This window comes from Pelodiscus sinensis, chromosome 1 (genome assembly GCF_049634645.1).
Source record: "Pelodiscus sinensis isolate JC-2024 chromosome 1, ASM4963464v1, whole genome shotgun sequence".
Classification (NCBI taxonomy): Eukaryota; Metazoa; Chordata; order Testudines; family Trionychidae; genus Pelodiscus; species Pelodiscus sinensis.
The window spans coordinates 23,408,369-23,430,300 of NC_134711.1; the positions used below are offsets into that span (position 1 = coordinate 23,408,369).

General features: G+C 47.4%; 1 protein-coding gene and 1 long non-coding RNA gene across 2 annotated transcripts in view; one reads left to right on the plus strand and one right to left on the minus strand.

The window, feature by feature from the left end:
- Positions 1-21,932, minus strand: part of FBXL13 (F-box and leucine rich repeat protein 13) — a 229,336-nt gene that overhangs the window by 185,586 nt on the left and 21,818 nt on the right. The window contains exons 4-6 of the mRNA XM_006137531.4: positions 20,901-20,968; positions 12,394-12,548; positions 4,903-5,012 (exon numbers count right to left, since the gene is read on the minus strand). Of these exons, the coding sequence (XP_006137593.1) occupies positions 4,903-5,012; positions 12,394-12,548; positions 20,901-20,968 (333 nt within the window). The remainder of the gene's footprint in view (positions 1-4,902; positions 5,013-12,393; positions 12,549-20,900; positions 20,969-21,932) is intronic.
- On the plus strand, positions 91-3,027 carry LOC142829103 (uncharacterized). The gene is made up of 3 exons (XR_012903381.1): positions 91-1,607; positions 2,009-2,135; positions 2,970-3,027. It is a non-coding gene; the product is annotated as an uncharacterized LOC142829103 (long non-coding RNA).

Genomic DNA, 21,932 nt, shown 5'->3' on the forward strand with positions numbered 1-21,932 from the left:
CAAATTGGGCAGCAGTGGTAGTCGTCACGGCCGAGCGACCGACATTCTCGACAATTGCATCAACCAGGTCTGTCGGGGCCAAAAGGGTGCTATGAATATCACTGTTGCGCCCTCCATCGCTATCTTCTCTAGTGCCCTCGGAATAAGAGGGAGAGGTGGAAACACATAGAGTAGCTGATGATGACCCCAATTGAGCAGGAGAGCATCTCCCAAGGAATTCGTGCCTATGCCCGATCGTGAGCAATAATGATGACACTTTTTGTTGTGATGCGTGGCAAAGAGGTCTATACTCGGGAACCCCCAGAGATGGAAAAGACCTCGAACCACTTTGTTGTGTAACTCCCACTCGTGTTGGGGAAGGAAATGTCTGCTGAGGGCATCGGCTATGATATTGTCTTTGCCTGGAAGGTACGATGCGGTAAGGGTTACCTCGTGATGGATCGCCCAGTTCCACAGCCGTATGGCCTCCACACAAAGGGATCGTGAATGTGCCCCGCCTTGCCTGTTGATATAGTACACCGTGCATATATTGTCAGTGAGAATGTGGACTGCAAGACCCCGAATCCTCTGGAGGAAGTGCCTGCATACGTTGAATACAGCTCGCAGTTCGAGGAAATGTATGTGTTGAAGGGACTCTTGTGACGTCCAGAACCCCTGAACTTGATGGTCTTGCAGATGGACCCCCCCAACCGATCAAAGAAGCATCTGTTGTGATTTGTACCATGGGCCTTTGTGCGTGGAAGGGGACCCCTGATAGCAGATTTTTGGGGTTGTCCCACCATGCTAGTGAAGTCCTGACGTGTTTGGGGATGGATACTGTTTTGTTCACGGTGTGTACCCCTGGTGTGTACACCGTGAAAAACCAATGTTGGAGGCTGCGTAGGTGCAGTCTCGCATGTGACACCACATATGTGGTGGCAGCCATATGTCCGAGCAGCTGTAGACATGTAAGTATGCAGGATCTGGGAGCAACTGACACCATCTGCACCAGATCCCGAATCAACTCGAACCTTGTTGTGGGTAAATATACCCTTGCACTCAGTGCATCGAGCCTTGCGCCGATAAACTCCAAGTCCTGGCTCAGAGTCAGGGATGATTTGCCGAAGTTGATTATGAGTCCCAACGCCTTGAACACCGTTGTGGTAGTGGTCACTGCCCATGTAGTCTCCTTGCGAGTAGGGGCCTTTAGTAGGCAATCGTCGAGGTACGGGAAGATTGTGATACTGAGGCATCGAAGGTAGGCAACTACCACCGCCAGGGTTTTGGAAAACACCCGTGGCGCTGCTGACAGGCCGAAGGGTAGCACTTGGTATTGGTAATGGTCTGAACCCACCACGAAACGAAGGAATCGCCTGTGAGCCGGATGAATCGCTATGTGGAAATAAGCGTCCTGTAAGTCGAGGGACGCAAACCAATCCCCTTTGTCGAGAGCCGGAATGATGGATGCTAACGTGACCATTTTGAATTTTTGTTTCCGCAGGTAACGGTTGAGTCGACGTAGGTCCAGGATAGGCCTCCAACCTCCTGATTTCTTCTGAGTGAGGAAGTATCGGGAGAAGAAGCCTCTCCCCCGAAACTGAATGGGTACCCTCTCCACCGCTCCTATAGTAAGTAGTTGAAACACCTCTTGCTGTAGAAGATTCTCATGAGAGGGGTCCCTGAAAAGGGACGGGGAGGGAGAGGAGTGGGGGGGGGATTGAGTTGAAAGGGATGGCATATCCTGAAACAACTATGTCGGTGACCCAGCGGTCGGTAGAAATCAGAGACCAGCGAAGCTGATAAGGCCTCGGCCGATGATGGAACAAAGCTCTCTGGTTGTGTGACACTCCCAGCAAAGGGGTGGTACGCAGTCCCTCGACCGAGGCATCAAACTTGTTGCCGGCCCTGCTGATGACCAGATGTTTTGCCAGGCTGTTGTCTTCGTTTCTGCTGGCGTTGTCTTGGCCTCTGCTGCTCATATGGTTTGGCACGGACTGTTGCATAAGAGAAAGGTCTCTGTTTGTTATAGGGCATATACCTCTTACGCTTATATGGAGGCGTATACATCCCAAGCGTTTTAAGTGTCGTACGGGTGTCTTTGCCCGAGTGGAACACCTGATCAGTGGACTAGGCAAAGAGAGACTGACGATCAAAAGGTAAGTCTTCTACCTTGTTTAACAACTCTTTCGGAGCAGCGGCTTGGTGTAACCAGGACCCACGAGGCATAACTATAGCAGTAGCTGCGGCTCTAGCTGCTGCATCAGCTGTGTCCAGGGCAATCTGCAATGCTATTCTGGCCGTTGCGTAGCCCTCCTGTATTACTGCCCTTAAGATTTGGCACTTAGAGTCTGGTAGGTGCTCTAAAAGAGGGACTAATTTCGAATAATTGTCAAAGTCATGATTCGCGAGGGGAGCCGCGTAATTACACATTCAGAGAATTGTAGTGGCAGAAGAATATACTTTTCTACCTAAAATGTCCAGGCGCTTAGCCTCTTTGTCACTTTCAATATTTTTATTTTGAGCCGTCTTTGATCTCTGTTGGGCGGCGTCCATAACGAGGGAGTTGGGCTGGGGATGTGTAAACAAAAAGTCCATACACTTTTGGTTTATGAAATATTTCTTATCTGACCTCTTGTTAGTCGGTAAAGAAGCAGCAGGGGTCTGCCATATATCATTTGCGATTTCCAAGATCGCGTCATCAAAGGGCAGAGCCAGTTTCGATTTCTGTGACGACTGCAGATTCTTTAACAAGGGGTGTTGCTTTTGCTGTACGTCCGTAGTCTGAATACCCTGAGACTGCGCAACCCTCGCAAAGAGCTCTTGAAATTGTTTATGATCTTCCATGGGAGATAGCTTCCCAAGGAAGACAGCATCGTCCGGAGATGATGATGAATAGTTGGCCGGAGACCCAGGGGTCAGTGGTTCCCTGTTCGGTGTATAGTTGTCCTCATGCTCGTCCTGATTCGAAATTGAGACAATGTCCTCCGCAGGTGCTGATGGAACGGCTGGCGAAGGAGCGTGAGGCAGAGGCACTGGACTAGTGTGTCACCGTACGCGCAGATATTGCGTGCTATGAGAAGGTAGGCGGTCATCATAATAATGATCATATCTCTGACGGTGCGCCGAGGGGCTCCTGGGAGAGTAGGCTCTGGGCGCATCGTATCGGTGTGAATATCTCAAGCGTCTCGAGGATCTCGGTGAGATAGATCTATCATAAAGACGGGATGGAGAACAAGAATAGCAGGAGTAGAGCCGTTCATCGCGGCAGCAGTAGTGACGACATGATGGTGATCGATGAGGTGATCGACGAGGTGATCTATGGTAGTGATCCCTAGTGGAGCCATAATGGGAAGCATGATGGTTCTCCGAACAAGATGAAGCTGGAGACCAGGGACCCGGAGAGAAACCAGCTCGGTCAGGCGTGAGGAAAGGAGTTCGGACACGCCTTGACCTCTGTAGGGACTCAGTTGGCACCGAATGATCAATGGGGGAAGACAATGCCGTTTGGAGTGGTGTAGCCCCAGTCGAATGGCTGCCCTGTTGAATCAGTGGCACTGTGTGAGCTGGAAGCTGTGCCGGTGCCGGAGGAGGCTGCGGTGCAGAGGGCTATGTGGTGCCGATGCTCGCCTGCGGTGCCGGGGTCGACGCTGGTGCTTGCAGCACCGTGAGGATCACAGACTCAGCAGCCGGCGCTGCCAGCATGGGTGCCAGCAGGATCGTGATCGGCTGCGCATGTGCGGCATCAGCTGGTGCCAGGGCCGCCATTGCTGGCTGCAAGGTGGCTGTTAGAGCCGTTGCTGGCGCCGATTCTGCCCGCGGCCCTTTACAAGGAAGCCGGATCGGGTCTTTGGGACAGGCAAGACTCGGGGCTGAGGCACTACGGCCTTTACCCATCTTGTCTGTCGGGTGCCTTGGCAGGGAGCCAGAGGTACCCGGTCTGTCCCCGGCACTTCGTCGCTGAGGTAATTCACCGGACTTGTTGGGCTCTTTAGTTGGTGAACGAGCCGAGTGAGTCCCAGGGTCAGCAGGAGACGGAGCGCTGGACTCAGCCTAGAGGGCTTTATTGAATAAAAGAATTCTTAGCCGCATTTCGTGATCGCGTCTAGCGCGGGCTGTCAGTTTCATGCAGTGAGGGCACTTCGTCGGAATGTGCCCATCCCCCAGACATTTGACACAGCGCGAGTGCCCATCTGAGTCGGGCATTGCATCCTGACACTGCACACATTTCTTAAACCCAGGCATAATCCTTGTAGATTGCCAGCACAATAAACAGTTCTTTTTTTTTTTTTGGGCTATTAACACAACTATAACTTAGGACGGGAAAACAGAGATTTTGAAACTAACTAACTACTAACTATTAACAACTACACTAACTATAAACTGCCAAGTGGCAATTAACAACTCTAAAGTAAAACTCCCTTTTCTCCTCAGGCCGGAGAGGGGGCGCGTCCTAGGTCCAGCTGTGGCTGCGGACGGTTGAAAGGAAACTGACGAGCTGGCCCACGCTTAGCTGTAACGGCTCGAACAGCGTGAGGCATCAGGAGCATATGTGCGGGCCGGCAGGGCTACTGCTCAGGAAGTTTCTCCGTTTGCGGCGCCGGGACAAGCCCAGCATCTCGAGTGGAGCACCCTCGGGGACACTACTCGACGAAGAAGATAATTTTAAAAAAACATAAAAACTGCAACCCTGCAAAGCAATTCCAGCATTCATTAATAGAGTTTTGTTTCACAAATTGTTTGCACAGTGCCTTGAAAATACAGTGTTACTAAAGTACTAAATAACTGGTGTGGTGGCAATAGTATGGTAGAATGGCTCATTTTTATTTTATGTGCATAAGATTACTTTCCCAGAACAGCATCAGTTCATAGAAGTATATTCTTTAATCATTCAGCATGTTATATTTAAAATTCTATGTAATGTACCTCAAAATATGCTTTTGTTTTTGCGGAACTCTGAGCCTCTGCATGCCACGCCCTTAGGATAATTTTCTTCAAATTGTCATTAAAGACCTTTTGTATCCTCATTGCTGCCACTAGAAAAAATGTATTTCATTACAAAAGTTATGAAAGTAAGGACCTTATTTCTGAATAAATATTTCAGCTAGATGTCTTTGAAGAAATGCAATTCTGTATACAACCACCTTTAAAGATGTATTACTGTTCACAACAATGTTCTTTATAATGAAACAAGCAGCAATCGCACTCTCATAATATATGTACTGGTTCATACAAATAAAGTAAGTTATCAGACAAAGCAAAAATGTGTTATATAATCTTATTTTACTAGCTATTTATAAAGGCATGATTAAACTGCAAACTGAATCTGCCAAAACAAGTAAGTTCACCAATTCCTTAGTTCAAGAACAAGTAGCAAGTCTTAATATAACCTCTATGAAAGTTTTGTTTTATATTTCATATTTTAAATGTGATAGTTCTTTGTGAAATATGTGTGGTCTGAATTTTTTATATAAAATATTTGATTTTTAATAACTTGAACTAGTTTCAGAATAAAACTGGTTTAAAAAGGACTGTCAAACCACATGCTGGTATAAAACCGGTAGATTCTGTCTTTGTATCATTGTGATTTTACACCAAAGAATGTTCTTAAAAACTCAAGTATCAGAGGGGTGGCTGTGTTAGTCTGAATCTGCAAAAGCGACGAGGAATCCTGTGGCACCTTATAGACTAACTGAAGTGTAGGAGCATAAGCTTTCGTGGGCAAAGACCCACTTCGTCAGATGCATGTAGTGGAAATTTCCAGAGGCAGGTATAAATATGCAGGCCAGGATCAGGCTGGAGATGACGAGGTGGATCCAATCAAGGAGGATGAGGCCCACTTCTAGCAGCTGATCTGGAGGTGTGAATTCCAAGAGAGCAGAAGCTGCTTTTGTAGTTAGCGAGCCATTCACAGTCTTTGTTTAATCCAGAGTTGATTGTGTCAAACTTAAAGATGAACTGTAGCTCAGCAGTTTCTCTTTGAAGTCTGGTCCTGAAATTTTTTTGCTGCAGGATGGCTACTTTTAGATCTGCAATTGTGTGTCCAGGAAGATTGAAGTGTTCCCCTACAGCAGGCATGTCCAAAGTCCGGCCCGCGGGCCAATTGCGGCCCGTGTTCCGGTTTAATACGGCCCCACAGGTAATTTGGCAATATCTATCTTTTAAGGCCCCCAACGAATCCATATGTGTTGAGATGAATACATTGTAAAATCTCAGTTAATGTCAGTTGGTCTAAATCAGTTATAAATATATTTGGACACAACATGTATACTTGGTGTTATGTTCCTGTTCATATTTTTTTAACTTAAAAGTTGACAGACAACCTTTATTACCAATAATATGTAATGTACTTTACAATGTTCCTGACATATATTTCAGCTTCCTGGATTTTTTTTTCATCTGGCCTTCAGATATGAAAGGCAGAGTGATTTAACACCTGTTTAGATTTGTCATCCATGTGACGAAATGAAAAGTATGCCGTTTGCAATAAACTTTGCATAAAATAGTTAATTTGCATTTAATTTTAATGGTTCAAAGAATGTCAGACAAAATGGTCGGCATGAGGCATGTTCACTTCATCAAATCTGGCCCTCTTTGAAAAAAGTTTGGACACCCCTGCCCTACAGGTTTTTGTATGTTGCCATTCCTAACATCAGATTTGTGTCCATTGATTCTTTTACGTAGGGACTGTCCAGTTTGGCCGATGTATATAGCAGTGGGGCATTGTTGGCACATGATGGCATATATTATGTTGGTAGATGTGCAGGAGAATGCACCAGTGACAGTATGGCTGATCTGGTTAGGTCCTGTGATGGTGTTGCTGGTGTATATATGTGGGCAGAGTTGGCACCGAGGTTTGTTGCAAGGATTGGTTCCTGCGTTCAAGTTATTATGGTACGGTGTGTAGTTGCTGGTGAGAATATGCTTCAGGTTGGCGGGTTGTCTGTGGGCAAGGACCGGCCTACCTCCCAAGGCCTGTGAAAGCGAGGGATCATTGTCCAGGATGGGTTGTAGATCACTAATGATGCGTTGGAGAGGTTTTAGCTGGGGACTGTAGGTGATGGCCAGTGGTGTTCTGTTGGTTTCTTTCTTGGGCTTGTCCCGTAGCAGGAGGCTTCTGGGTACACGTCTGGCTCTGTCGATCTGTCTCCTCACTTCCTCGTGTGGGTATCGCAGTTTACAGAATGCTTGTTGAAGATCTTGTAGGTGTAGGTCTCTGTCTGAGGGGTTGGAGCATATGCGGTTGTACCTCAGTGCTTGGCTGTAAACAATGGATCGTGTGGTGTGTCCGGGATGGAAACTGGAGGCATGCAGGTAAGTATAGCGGTCAGTAGGTTTTTGGTATAGGGTGGTATTGATATGACCGTCACTTATTTGTATCGTGGTGTCCAGGAAATGGACCTCCCGTGTAGATTGGTCCATGCTGAGGTTGATGGTGGGGTGGAAGCTGTTGAAATCATGATGAAATTCTTCCCGAGATGATGGGGCGTCCGGGATTTCCAGGTTTGTGGATCTTGGGTAATAGATAGAACAACCCTGGTCGGGGCTCTAATGCCTCCAGTTTCCATCCCGGACACACCACACGATCCATTGTTTACAGCCAAGCACTGAGGTACAACCGCATATGCTCCAACCCCTCAGACAGAGACCTACACCTACAAGATCTTCAACAAGCATTCTGTAAACTGCGATACCCACACGAGGAAGTGAGGAGACAGATCGACAGAGCCAGACGTGTACCCAGAAGCCTCCTGCTACGGGACAAGCCCAAGAAAGAAACCAACAGAACACCACTGGCCATCACCTACAGTCCCCAGCTAAAACCTCTCCAACGCATCATTAGTGATCTACAACCCATCCTGGACAATGATCCCTCGCTTTCACAGGCCTTGGGAGGTAGGCCGGTCCTTGCCCACAGACAACCCGCCAACCTGAAGCATATTCTCACCAGCAACTACACACCGTACCATAATAACTTGAACGCAGGAACCAATCCTTGCAACAAACCTCGGTGCCAACTCTGCCCACATATATACACCAGCAACACCATCACAGGACCTAACCAGATCAGCCATACTGTCACTGGTGCATTCTCCTGCACATCTACCAACATAATATATGCCATCATGTGCCAACAATGCCCCACTGCTATATACATCGGCCAAACTGGACAGTCCCTACGTAAAAGAATCAATGGACACAAATCTGATGTTAGGAATGGCAACATACAAAAACCTGTAGGGCAGGGGTGTCCAAACTTTTTTCAAAGAGGGCCAGATTTGATGAAGTGAACATGCCTCATGCCGACCATTTTGTCTGACATTCTTTGAACCATTAAAATTAAATGCAAATTAACTATTTTATGCAAAGTTTATTGCAAACGGCATACTTTTCATTTCGTCACATGGATGACAAATCTAAACAGGTGTTAAATCACTCTGCCTTTCATATCTGAAGGCCAGATGAAAAAAAAATCCAGGAAGCTGAAATATATGTCAGGAACATTGTAAAGTACATTACATATTATTGGTAATAAAGGTTGTCTGTCAACTTTTAAGTTAAAAAAATATGAACAGGAACATAACACCAAGTATACATGTTGTGTCCAAATATATTTATAACTGATTTAGACCAACTGACATTAACTGAGATTTTACAATGTATTCATCTCAACACATATGGATTCGTTGGGGGCCTTAAAAGATAGATATTGCCAAATTACCTGTGGGGCCGTATTAAACCGGAACACGGGCCGCAATTGGCCCGCGGGCCGGACTTTGGACATGCCTGCTGTAGGGGAACACTTCAATCTTCCTGGACACACAATTGCAGATCTAAAAGTAGCCATCCTGCAGCAAAAAAATTTCAGGACCAGACTTCAAAGAGAAACTGCTGAGCTACAGTTCATCTTTAAGTTTGACACAATCAACTCTGGATTAAACAAAGACTGTGAATGGCTCGCTAACTACAAAAGCAGCTTCTGCTCTCTTGGAATTCACACCTCCAGATCAGCTGCTAGAAGTGGGCCTCATCCTCCTTGATTGGATCCACCTCGTCATCTCCAGCCTGATCCTGGCCTGCATATTTATACCTGCCTCTGGAAATTTCCACTACATGCATCTGACGAAGTGGGTCTTTGCCCACGAAAGCTTATGCTCCTACACTTCAGTTAGTCTATAAGGTGCCACAGGACTCCTCGTCGCTTTTTCTTAAAAACTGTTACTTTCATTTCCAACAAAAATTCTTGTCTCTTTTATATGTGGTTTATATAGCCCTTTTTATTTGATATCTTTTTCCTTAAAAATTACATATTTTGCAACAGATTTTAAATAATTTGTATATTTCACAGACAGAAGACACTACACAAATATATGAGCCAAATTCTGCTTTCCTTTTAGTATGACTACTAATATAAGAGTTATTCCCAACCCTGCAAACTCTAAAGGGTACATCTAGACTACGTCGCTATTTCGGGATACTAGAAGTATCCCGAAATAGCAACACCGCATCTTTACACAGTGCCAAATTTCAAAATAAGCTCTTTCAACCTAGACTCGGAATAAGGTACTCAATTTGCATAGCGCAAATTGCATAGTTTATTCCAACAGAAGGGTGCTGTCTAGACATACCCTAACTCATTCCAATAGCTCTTGCTCATATGAGTAGTCACATTTATCTGAGGCTATGTATACACTACAAAGATAAATCGGAAAAACAAACGCAATTTGTGGTACGCAAATTATGTATCATTTTCCGATTTATTTCTGAAAGAGGCATTTCTGAAATGTGGACTGTCTACACAGGGCCAAATTTCAGGAAAAAATCCTCTTTCAGAACATCCTTTCTTTCTCATATAACGAGGTTTACAGGGATGCTGAAAAAACACGTCCGCTTTTCCGACATTTTTTTTTGGAAAAGCGGACGCTTTCCTTGGACGTGGCAGAGCTTTTCCGGGATACCTCTGGTATCCCAGGAAAGCTCTGCAGTCTAGACATAACCTGAATGGGACTATTTGTTTTAAGTTAAGATTCCTCCTGCAAGAAGAATTCTTAATTGTTCAGTTTTGATATTTTAAATATATCCTAAAAATATTCACACTAAATTTATGTTGGTTTTCACACACCCAAACTGAATTGTATTGAACCTTGTGACGGGGTGATGCAACCCCGCACTACCTTCAGCCCCTTTTGGGAGCCAGAGGGGGACGAACTGGTGCCCCACGCCGTCGGGGAGGCCACGGAGGCATCAGGCGCAAGCCACGCCGCCGGGGTACAGACAGGGGAGGCTGCGGCAGCGATAGGAGCATGCCGCACAGTCAAAAGCTTGGCCGGCGCCCCAGCTGATTCACTGGGGGAGGCGCTGGCACAAGTGAACACCGACGCTGGTGAGGGTGTCGGGGATGGAGCCCGCGGGGGCGGGGGAGGAGCAGAGATAAAAGACGCCAGCGCAGGCGTACTGGGGGGGGGGAGAGAAGTCGAGCCCCGGGAGGAGGAGAGTGGCACCCTTGGCATTATAAGGGTGGCTGGGGCCTTTGGACAGGGAAGGATGGTGGGGGACCCGGAGGAGAAGAGTCCAGGCTCCCGGCAAGAAACGTATGGAACACTGGGGTGAGCGGGGGTGAGGAAGTAGCCCAGGGCAGGCGTAATTGGATTGCCTGTGGGCTGATGAATTACAGCAGGTGGCCCCATCAGCCAGATGGGGGGAAAGCGGATATTTTCCCTCACCTTAGGGCCCTGGGCTGGAGCCTGGAGAGAGGGAGGGCCCGGGCCCCTCTCACGCCCCGCTTGGGGTAATCACAGGAGCAAATCGGTTAGGGAACTCACACCTGACTAGGAGCAGCAGGTCGGGGTGGCGTAGGACCACAGAGGCAGAGGGGGGGGACTTGAGGACATGACCAAGTCGCCCCATGACAAATCTCAAAATGAATAAACTGAACAATTTAAAATACTTCAAACAATTTAGCTGGTTTTTGGGTCACAAGAACTCTTACAAATTAAATATTTATAAATAACTGAGTAACTTTTTAAGTCATGCAGAAGTCACGCAGCAGATTTTGACCTAAATTAAACCAGCTCTGCAACCAGGATTTTAATGTTAGTTTTAAAAACAGATCTTCTATTAAACTATTTATATTCCTAAAATAATAATAATTTCATGTCTTATTTTTTATCTAACTGAAAACCCCACAAATATTTTTAAACGAGAAAAAAATTATTTGCTCAGCAGTAAGACATACAAGATCTATTTTTGTCCTATACAAACACTGTACAAATACAATAATCTAAAATCTTTGAATAACTGAGGCTACATTTAGACTACAGGCTTACTGTGCAAGCTCTTTTCGGAAGAGATCTTCCGAAAAAACGTATTGCACAGGAGAGCATCCATACTGCAAAAGCACATCAAAAAGTGATGTGCTTTTTCGAAAGATAGCATCCAGACTGCCTGGACGCTATCTCGCATGTAAGCAGGGATTGCTATGGACAGAATGGCCACGAGGGCACCTGTGCTTTTTCCTCTTTCCTCTCTTCCAAAAAAACTCCCTCTTCCCCGTCCACACACGCCTTTTTGCAAAAGAGCTCTTTCACAAAAAGGCTTCTTCCTCGTAGAATGAGGATTACCAATTGCGCAAAAAGCCCTCTATTCTTTGATTTACTGTTGAAAGAACGTGCTTGCAGTGTGGACATAACTCAAGTTTTGTCAGAAAAACAGCCATTTTTCCAACAAAACTCTGTAGTTTAGACATAGTCTGATTATGCACAACGATTAATGAGCTCCATGACAAAAGTTCAAAGACTCACAGCTTCTGTGTTGCTCAAATACGATTACGCTTTTCTTCTATATATTTGAGAGAGTTTGTCTGTCTGTCTGTCTGTCTGTCTGTTTGTTCAAGAACTCTTCCTCAACAGTGAGAGCTAGGACCACCAAATTTGGAATTCCATTTCCTCTTATCATAACTTAAGCAGTGTAAGGTCTGGTTGTGCTAGTAAAATGGGATGTGCCTGGAATGGGATTGCATCTCATAAAACCATACAGAAAAGAGACAGAATTATGAGGCAAGTAAAAGGGGCTGGCTAGGGGTACTCCCCCCCCATCCAGGACTGCCCCAACTCCGAGTCTCCCATCCCCCAGATGCCCTTGATGAGGAAGAGCAACTGAGGCTAAAGCTCCTCTCTCACCTCAGATTTTGTACAGGGACATTGCTAACTCAAGACCACCCCTTTACACATAAGAGTCCCCTGCCCAGAGTCCCTCCTCACCCCCCCCCAACCCTGACTCCTGCACCCTCCACATGCCCAGCCCTGAACTTTTCCCTTGAGGACCCAAGCAAGAACACCGAGTAAATGTGCTAGTAGAGTGGGTGGGTGTGTTTATATTTATAATTTTTGTTTATGCAAAACAGCTTGTAAAACTTACATGCTATTTGGTCCTTGCGAAATTGTACCCAAGCTCTCCACTTCTGTACTACTACTCTGGTTATTCTAGTGTCATAATAGTCTCCTGCAAAAGCCATCTTCTGCTTTACAAGCGCTTTACACTTTTTTTGCAACAGACAATAGTGCATCCATGCACTGCAAAGTTAAGGCACAGTTAATACTTTTATTAATGTGGTTCCAGACCTGGTTGAAATAAAATGCATAAAACTCTGCAATTTAATTCAAAGCATATGGCAGATAAGCTTATTAACATAAACTTAATGGCGCAAACGAATTTATATGATGAATGCCATTTTTAATACAGTTCTTATTGATGATGTATTTCAATAATAGTTCCTCCTACCCATACCATTTAAATAAAGTTTCTACCTTCAATTAATGTTACATCATCAGTTTGTAAAATATCTGACTGATTATATTTATTATTTGCTACAACTAGTATGTGATTATTCAATGATTCAAGAAAGTATCCGTATCCAAAAAAGGCAAGTAAGCACATGAAAACAATGACATTTAAACACATACTTAATGTTAAGCATGTGTATAAGCAATTTCTCAAACAGTTGTGGATTTAAGCACGAGTAAGTACTTTGCTGAACTATGGTCTAAAAATGTTATTTACATTTCTTTGGCAATGTGAATAAAAACTAACATGAAAAAATATAAATCAACATTTAAATCTATACCATTTTATCCTTCCACGAAAACACATTAAACGTTCTTGCTCTCTTAAGTGACATAGAAGTATTCAGAGCCCAACAAGAAATATTTTCTCAGAGAATCACACATTGTTTATTAATCAGAGTACAGTATTTTTTTTGTCAGAGCAACATGAAAGATGGTCACTGAAATGAGGCTTTATGACAGTACTTTTATTTGCAAAAATCTTCTATTTGGAAGCAAAATGTAATTTAATTGAACGTAGCTAAGAGCTATGGTAAATATAACATTTTATGATTCTAATCCAACTCCACTATAATGTCAGAGGCCAGCAAAACCTGAAATTAAGGAATAATTTTATTATGCTTTTTACTAAGATTTTAAACCATTCTGATGAGCATAGTTATATATCAGACACATGCACTATCACTATTCTCCACTCGAGAAACAATACTTTTTTTTTACCACTACGAATATTCCCGTTGCACCTTAGAGACTAACAAAAATATATAGAATTATGGGTATGTCTACACTACCCCGCTAGTTCGAACTAGCGGGGTAATGTATGCATACCGAACTTGCTAATGAAGCCCGGGATTTGAATTTCCCAGGCTTCATTAGCATAAAGCCGGCGCCGCCATTTTTAAAAGCCGGCTAGTGCGAACCCCGTGCCGCGCGGCTACAGGCTAGATATTTCGAACTAGGTAGCCATTCCGAACTATCTGTACTCCTCGTAGAACGAGGAGTACAGATAGTTCGGAATGGCTATGTAGTTCGAACTATCTAGCCCGTACCGCGTGTAGCCGCGCGGCACGGGGTTCGCACTAGCCGGCTTTTAAAAATGGCGGCGCCGGCTTTATGCTAATGAAGCCCGGGAAATTCAAATCCCGGGCTTCATTAGCAAGTTCGGTATGCATACATTACCCCGCTAGTTCGAACTAGCGGGGTAGTGTAGACATACCCTATAAGACTTCATAGGCAAAACCCACTTCATCAGATGATGAGCTGGAGTAGAACACTTTGAATTGGGCCTGGAATTTACAGGCACTTGAGTTCACTACAATCTGAATATAACATAGCATTGCTAAAAAGAGCAAAAACGAATTATTTAATATGGTTATCTGTCTTTATTCTGGATAAACTTAAAAAACAACGAATAGTCTTGCAGCACCTTAAAGACTAACTAAAAATGTAGATGGTATCACTTTGTTAGTCTTTTAGGGTATGTCTACACTACAGAGTTAGTTCGAACTAACGGATGTTAGTTCGAACTAACTTTCATAGGTGCTACACTAGCACTCCGTTAGTTCGAACTTAATTCGAACTAACGGAGCGCTTAGTTCGAACTAGGTAAACCTCATTTTACGAGGATTAAGCCTAGTTCGAACTAGCTAGTTCGAATTAAGGGCTGTGTAGATCCTTAATTTGAACTAGTGGGAGGCTAGCCCTTCCCAGCTTGCCCTGGTGGCCACTCTGGCCAACACCAGGCAAACTCTATTGCCCCCCTCCCGGCCCCGGAGCCCTTAAAGGGCCACGGGCTGGCTACACAGTTTGTGCCAGTTGCAAGGCTGCCAGCACCCAGCCAGCAGACCCTGCACCTGCCACAACATGAGCCAGCCACCCGAGGACACCCAGCCCTCCACTGCTCCCCAGGACCAGCCTGGCGGCTCCCAGGAGCCTGCCCGGGGGCGCAAGAGGCGGGCACCCACTTGGTCAAGTGCAGAGATCGTGGACCTCATAGAGGTTTGGGGGGAAGTCTCCAATGTCCACGATCTCCACACTAGCCACAGGAACGCGGCAGTCTACGGCCGCATGGCTGCCAGCCTGGCCGCCAGGGGCCACCAGCGCAGCCGGGAGCAGGTGCGCTGCAAAATCAAAGACCTGCGGCAGTCCTACTCCCGGGCCTGCCTGCCAGGGGCCGACCCGGAGGCTGCCCCCTCGTCCACGCCCTGGACCGCCTCCTGGGGGCTCATGCCGTCCCTGCCCCCCGGGACGTGATAGACCCTGGGGCAGAGGGACTGCTCCAGGAGACGGAGAAGGAGGAGGAGGGCTCCGAGAGCCAGGAGCCTGCCGGCAGCCTGCCCAGAACCTGGGACCCCCGAGGCACCCCACAGAGCCGCTCGCCTGTGTCGTCCGAGGCCGGGGAGGCGTCCACCTGTGAGTACCATCATGCTCCCCTTATGTGTACGGGGGGCTGGGGCGAGAGGGAGCCCCGGGACCGTGCGCCTGGGCCTTGCCCACCACAGAGCAGCAGCTAGGGATCCTGCAGGGGCCCTGGCCTTGCAGAGGGGAGCTGGGTTTCACACACCTGGGCCCCTGGGGTAATTGACAGCTGGTCTTGTTGCACCACAGCCGCAGCACCTGGGCCTGCAGGGCGCACCACCCCGCCTGCAGCAGCTGCCCGTACCCGGGCAAGCAGGAGAGCCAGGAACCAGGAAGCCTACCAGAGGCGGCACCTCCAGTTCCTGGAGCAACAGCTCCGTCTCCAGGACCACTGGGTCCAGGAGGACCTGAGGCTGCGCCGGAGGAGCTTGGAGGCCCTGGAGGAGCAGGGCCATGCCCTGCGAGGCCACCTCCAGAGCCTGCTTGACCGCTTCCCAATTCCTCCTGCTCCTGCTCCCCCTGCTGCTGCCCCTGTTCCCCCAGCTCCCCCTCCTGCTCCTGCTTCCTCCACACCCCCCATCCCTCCTGCCCCACCCTCCACAACCATTCCCCATCGACGCCCCCGGACCCGCAGTGTGGCGAGACGGGAGAGGCAGCCGGACTCCCACCACTGAGCTTTCCTTTCCCTTCCTCTCTTCCCTCCCCTTCCAGCTCCCTCGTCCCAGGTTTCCCCCTTCCCTCTCCCACCCTCATTCCTCCCTCCCCCCACCCCAGTTATGTGAAATAAACATACGTTTTTGTTTGAAAAACAGGTGTCTTTATTTGACAGTAGGTAGGGAGGGGAAAGGGGAAGGGGGGTAGGGTGGAAGAAGGCCCCAGTGGGGCATGCAAGGGAGAGGTCAGTCCTCCTCCTCCACCTGGAAGCTCTCCCGCAGGGCTTCCCAGATCCGGGCGGCCCCCCGCTGGGCTTCCCGGACGGCGGCGGTGCGGGGCTGACCGTAGTGTCCAGCCATGCGGTCAGCCTCAGCCATCCAGGCTGGCAGGAAAGCCTCCCCCTTTCGCTCACACAAATTGTGGAGCACACAACATGCTGCCACCACGGAAGGGATGTTGTGCTCGGCCAGGTCCAGACGGGTGAGGAGGCATCGAAAGCGGGCTTTCAGTCACCCAAAGGCCCCCTCCACCACGATGCAGGCCCTGGTCAGCCTGGCATTGAAGGCCTGGCGGGAGGGATTGAGGTGCCCCGTGTAGGGCTTCATCAGCCACGGCTGCAGTGGGTAGGCGGCATCCCCCACCAGGCACACGGGCATGTCCACGTCCCCGACCCTGATGAGGCGGTCGGGGAAGAAGGTCCCGGCCTGCAGCCGCTGGCACACGGAGGAGTTGCGGTACACCCGGGCGTCGTGTGCTTTGCCGGACCAGCCCACATTAATGTCCGTGAACTGTCCCCGGTGGTCACACATGGCCTGCAGGATCACGGAGAAGTACCCCTTGCGGTTCACGTACCGGGACGCCTGGTGTTCCGGGACACGGATGGGGATGTGCGTCCCGTCGATGGCCCCCCCGCAGTTGGGGAAGCCGAGGGCGCCGAATCCCCGGATGACGGCGTCCGGGTCGGCGAGGCGGACCACCCTGCGGAGCAGCACCCGGTTGATGGCCTTGACCACCTGCGGAGAGAGACACAGCAAAGCGCCAATCAGTGGGGCGCCTGGGTGGCTGGGAGCGTTCGTGCCCTGGCAGTGCCCCGTGTCCCACTCCCGGAAGCAACCCCTCTGGCGGCGTGTAGTACGGCCGGGACAGACCGACCCCTCCGGTGCGGGGCGCATTCGCCTCTTCCCGCCCCCCCTTTGTCCCTGGGGCGGCCCATCCCCTCCTCGCAGCCCCCCCCCCCCCCCCCCGGCGCGGTGGCTGACGAGTGCCATACCTGCATGAGCACCGCTCCGACGGTGGATCTCCCCACGCCGAACTGGTTCCCGACGGATTGGTAGCTGTCCAGCGTGGAGAGCTTCCAGAGGGCGATGGCCACACGCTTCTGGAGGGGGATGGTGGACCTCATGCAAGTGTCCCTTCTGGGCAGGGCAGGGGCGAGCCACTCGCAGAGCTCCAGGAAGGTGTCCCTCCTCATCCTGAAATTCTGGGTCCACTGTTGGTCCTCCCCGAGCTCCAGGACGATGCGGTCCCACCAGTCGGTGCTGGTGTCCAGATGCCAGATGCGGTGGGGCACGCCGGTACCGGGGCGCCGCCGCGGCTCCTCCACGGCCCCCAGGGCGGCCAGGCGGAGAGGCAGGGAGCTGACGTGCACCAGGATGTGCCAGGCAGCCTCGAGCCATTGGTGGCAGGCTTGCAGCAGCAAGTCCAGAAAGTGCACGAGAAGGTGCAGGGCGAGCTGTGGCTCCATGTTGCCACCTGCGGCGGCGTCCCCGAAGGGAAGCACCGACACAGATGGGCACAGAGACCAACGCTTTTCTGTCCCTCGGCGAGGTTGGCAAGGAAGCAGAAAAAGCTGAGAACTGGCTGTCCGGGGGGGGTCCCTTTAAGCACGAGCCTCAGATAGCCTCAGACAAAATGCAGGACAATGTAGCACTTTAAAGACTAACAAGATGGTTTATTAGATGATGAGCTTTCGTAGGCCAGACCCACTTCCTCAGATCAAATAGTGGAAGAAAATAGTCACAACCATATATACCAAAGGATACAATTTAAAAAAATGAACACATATGAAAAGGACAAATCACATTTCAGAACAGGAGGGGGATGCAGGGCGGGGGGAAGGAAGGAAGGTAAGTGTCTGTGAATTGATGATATTAGAGGTGGGGAGAGTGGGATGTTTGTGAGTTAATGGTATTCGAGGTGATAATTGGGGAAGCTATCTTGGTAATGGATAAGATAGTTTGAGTGTTTGTTCATTCCTTTTTGGAGGGTGTCGAATTTTAACATGAATGACAGTTCAGAGGATTCCCTTTCAAGTGCAGATGTAAAAGGTCTTTGTAGCAGAATGCAGGTGGTTAAGTCATTGAGAGAGTGTCCTTTCTGGTTAAAATAGCCTCAGACAGCAGCCACACAAAGCAACTACTGACCTGATGCCCTGCCAGAACCGGTTTCAGCCGCCCTTAAATGCCCCCCTGCGTCCAATCAGTGTGGACACGCTAGTTCGAATTAGCAAAATGCTAATTCGAACTAGTTTTTAGTTCTAGACGCGTTAGTTCGAATTAGCTTAGTTCAAATTAACTAATTCGAACTAAGTTAGTTCGAATTAGCGCTGTAGTGTAGCCATACCTTAAGATACTGCAAGACTATTTGTTGTTTTTTAAGTTTTTCCAGTTACAGACTAACTCGGCTAGCCCTTTGTGTCTTTAGTTTGTTTGTGTTTTGGCAGTCCACATGTCAGCTCATGCCAAAGCCCCATGCCTCACTGATCACTGACAAATGCATAGCTGGAAACCAGTCTGGTTTACCTGTGGGTTAGTATAGTTAAACTAATATTAGTGTTATAAAAAATTTAGTTTAGTGCAAGCAGGTCATTGCCTATAGGAGAAAGAAAGAGCTTGAAGCATGGGCTTGGTGTAGGACCTGAGACCTGAACCAAAGTAGCAAGAATTATACAATGAGTAACAGACAGGCCTTATTAAAAGCAGATGTTTGCTGGCAAGTTAGTGTCCAGGATATGAACTCGGTACCAGAACTACTAGCGCTGCTAAAAGCACATGAAATATGTAAATACATTTTACCAGGACAGTACAAGGACATCCCAACTTAGCACGATAAAATAGTTTGAACAATTGTGTTTGATATTGTGTTTGAAAACAACAGGAGTCAAAACATAACAACAGGTGGTGAATAAGAATGCTTTGGAGGAAAGCACAAGGAGAGGTACCAAATGTGTCATTAATGCATAAGATGATACATAAGGTGTGCATTATAGATTGTTTGGTTTTTTTTATAAATGTTGGGGAACTTTAACTTAATTTTTTGTTCAGCCTAGGGGGCAATAGTGAATTCATACTATTGACTGAGCCATGTTTATTGTTATGGGTACAAATGCATAGAGCAGAGGTTGGCAAACTACGGCACACGTGCCATAAGTGGCACACGAGGCAATTTTCACAGGCACATGAGGCTCCCTGCTGGATCCATACACCAATCATATGGGACTGTCCCGATTTTAACTGCCATTGCTCCTCGCACGGTGCAGCAGCCTCTCCCCCCACCCCCACAGAGCGTGTAGGCAGCTCTATTGGAGCTTTGCCAGCAGGCAGCCAGGCCAGCTTCCGGTGGAACGCATTTTCCAGCCACTCTGCCACCCTGTGCCCCACCACTGCTTGCCACGCAGCCCCCTCTGCTCCCTCGCAGGACTACCTCTGGTGCATTGGGGCCCCCAGTACAGCCATGCCACTTCCTCCTCCTCCAGGCTGCTTGTTGGTACAGTGGCTGCCATTGCCGCTGCCGGGAGGGCCAAAGTAAAACCCGGCAGAGCCACTCCCAGACCTCTGCGCCTTGAAGCTGCCGCTTCAGCCCTGGGAGGAGCAGCTGCGAACCGGGTTTGGAGGGGAAGGTCGGCGTTTCTTCACCACCACCCCCTCCAGATCCATGCTGCATGGGGGTGGCTGAGCTCCCTCTCCCTTCGCACCCTGCTGGGGGAACAGCAGCACGCAGACCAGAGGCTTTCCCCGCTGCAAAGGGGAGCAAAGCCAGGTAAGCATCCCCCCTTATGCCCAGACCCCCACACTGCTTTCCCCCTCACTCACTCCCTTCCCCCACCAAGACCCCAAACTCCTAGCTAGTTCTGACAGCCTCCCTTTCTCCTGCACCCTCCCTCCTGGACAGACACCCTATCCCCCAGCCTGCTCTAGCACCCTCCCTTGCTCCTGTACCTCCCCCAAGGCCAGACACCTACCCCCAACCTGCTCCTGCATTGCTCCGGCACCCTCCCTCCTGGCCAGACACCCTACTCCCAGCCTGCTACTGTACCCTACCTCCTACCCAGACCTTACAAGCTCTCCTCCTTCTGCACTCCACCTCCTGCCCAGATCCTGCACCGCATCCCTATCCCACACATTGGCAGCCCTGTCCCGCACACTAAGATGTCTCAGTTGGGGGCCACATCATTGAGGGATGGAGGTTTATGAAGAGTTTTTTTGCTTCTCACTTGTGTGGTCCCCAACTGATTTTTGTGTGGGTCAGTAGCCCCCCAACCCTAAAAAGGTTCCCCACCTCTGCCACAAATAAAGAAAACACTGAAACCTTTTATGTTGGACATAAATTAATATTTATTTTATTTAAAATGAAGTTTGATAAACTAACATGAGAAAGTTGAAATGCTTAATCTGCTTAATAATTTAATTACCCTACTCCCAGCCTGCTACTGTACCCTACCTCCTTCCAAAACCTCACAACCTCTTCCTCTTCTGGACCCCACCTCCTGCCCAGATCCTGCACCCTAAGAGTCAAGCTTGTCTGGGTAACAAGATAAATTGGAATGTCCAAGGGGTCTGTGACTCCATGTCAAGGCTTTATAGTGCTTGAGGAGTTTACATTTGTTACTTAGGTGGTGAAATGTAAGTATAGAACTCACACCCAGTTTGGGATTTGTGCAATGTTTTTTAACAATCTGCAGTAAGGTTGGTATCACTTGTGAACCACTCTAGACAACATTCATACTTATTCTAGAAAAAATATATTTTTCCTAAAAATTCCATATTCTCCATGTACAGTACATATACTTACTGAAAGTAAAGTTTCTTTAAGTTATTGCTGTAAAAGTTCCATGCTTTTTCACATAACTCTTCAGTCATCTAAACAAATAATTCATTATATTAATACACAAATTTAAAAATTCTGTTGCATAGTGAATGCTTAAAAAAGTAACGAAAAATACCGGAAGTTTTATTTTCCATATTAAACAATGTAAATTAAATGGTACGTTTGAAAGAAATGCATATTAAAATTTTCTGTCTATGAATTTTTTCTAAGTATCTTTTTTTCCTCTAACAGTTACTTTCTATAAATAAACCTGCTTTTACAGGCATAAAGTTAAAAAGTAAAAAATAAACATGCACTGAATTTGAAATATAGAACTGAACTGTATATATGAAGAAAGCATTAATCTAGTTCAAAGTCAGCATTTCTTTCTCAATATTTACAATAAAACATATTTAATTGCTCGAAACATTCTATCTTTTATTTTAAATTCTTCTATTTTATGTTGTGGCTTGTTAGAAATTAATTACCTTATTAGGGCTGGCAAATGATTAACATTAATTATGATTAATCATACTGTTAAAGAACAACAACAAAATACCATTTATTTAAATATTTTTGAAAGTTTTCTACATTTTCAAATATATCGATTTTAGTTTCAACACGGAATACAAAGAATATACAGCTCACTCTATATTATTGAGTTCAAATATTTGCACTGTAAAAAAATGTCACTTCATTTAATACAAGTACTATAGTGAAGTCCCTTTAACATGAAAATTAACCTTACAAACATAGAATTATGTATATAAAATAACTGCATTCGAAAATTAGGCAATGTAAAACTTCTGAGCCTACAAATCTACTCAGTCTACTTCTTGTTCAGCCAATTGCTGAGTCAAACACATTTCTTTACATTTGCAAGAGATAATGCAGCCCCCTTTTTGTTTACAATATTACCTGAAAGTGAGAACAGGTATTTGCATAGCACTGATAGAACTAATGTCATAACACTTAAATTAAAAATATGTTACAAAAATTCTTATGTTCTTAATGCTT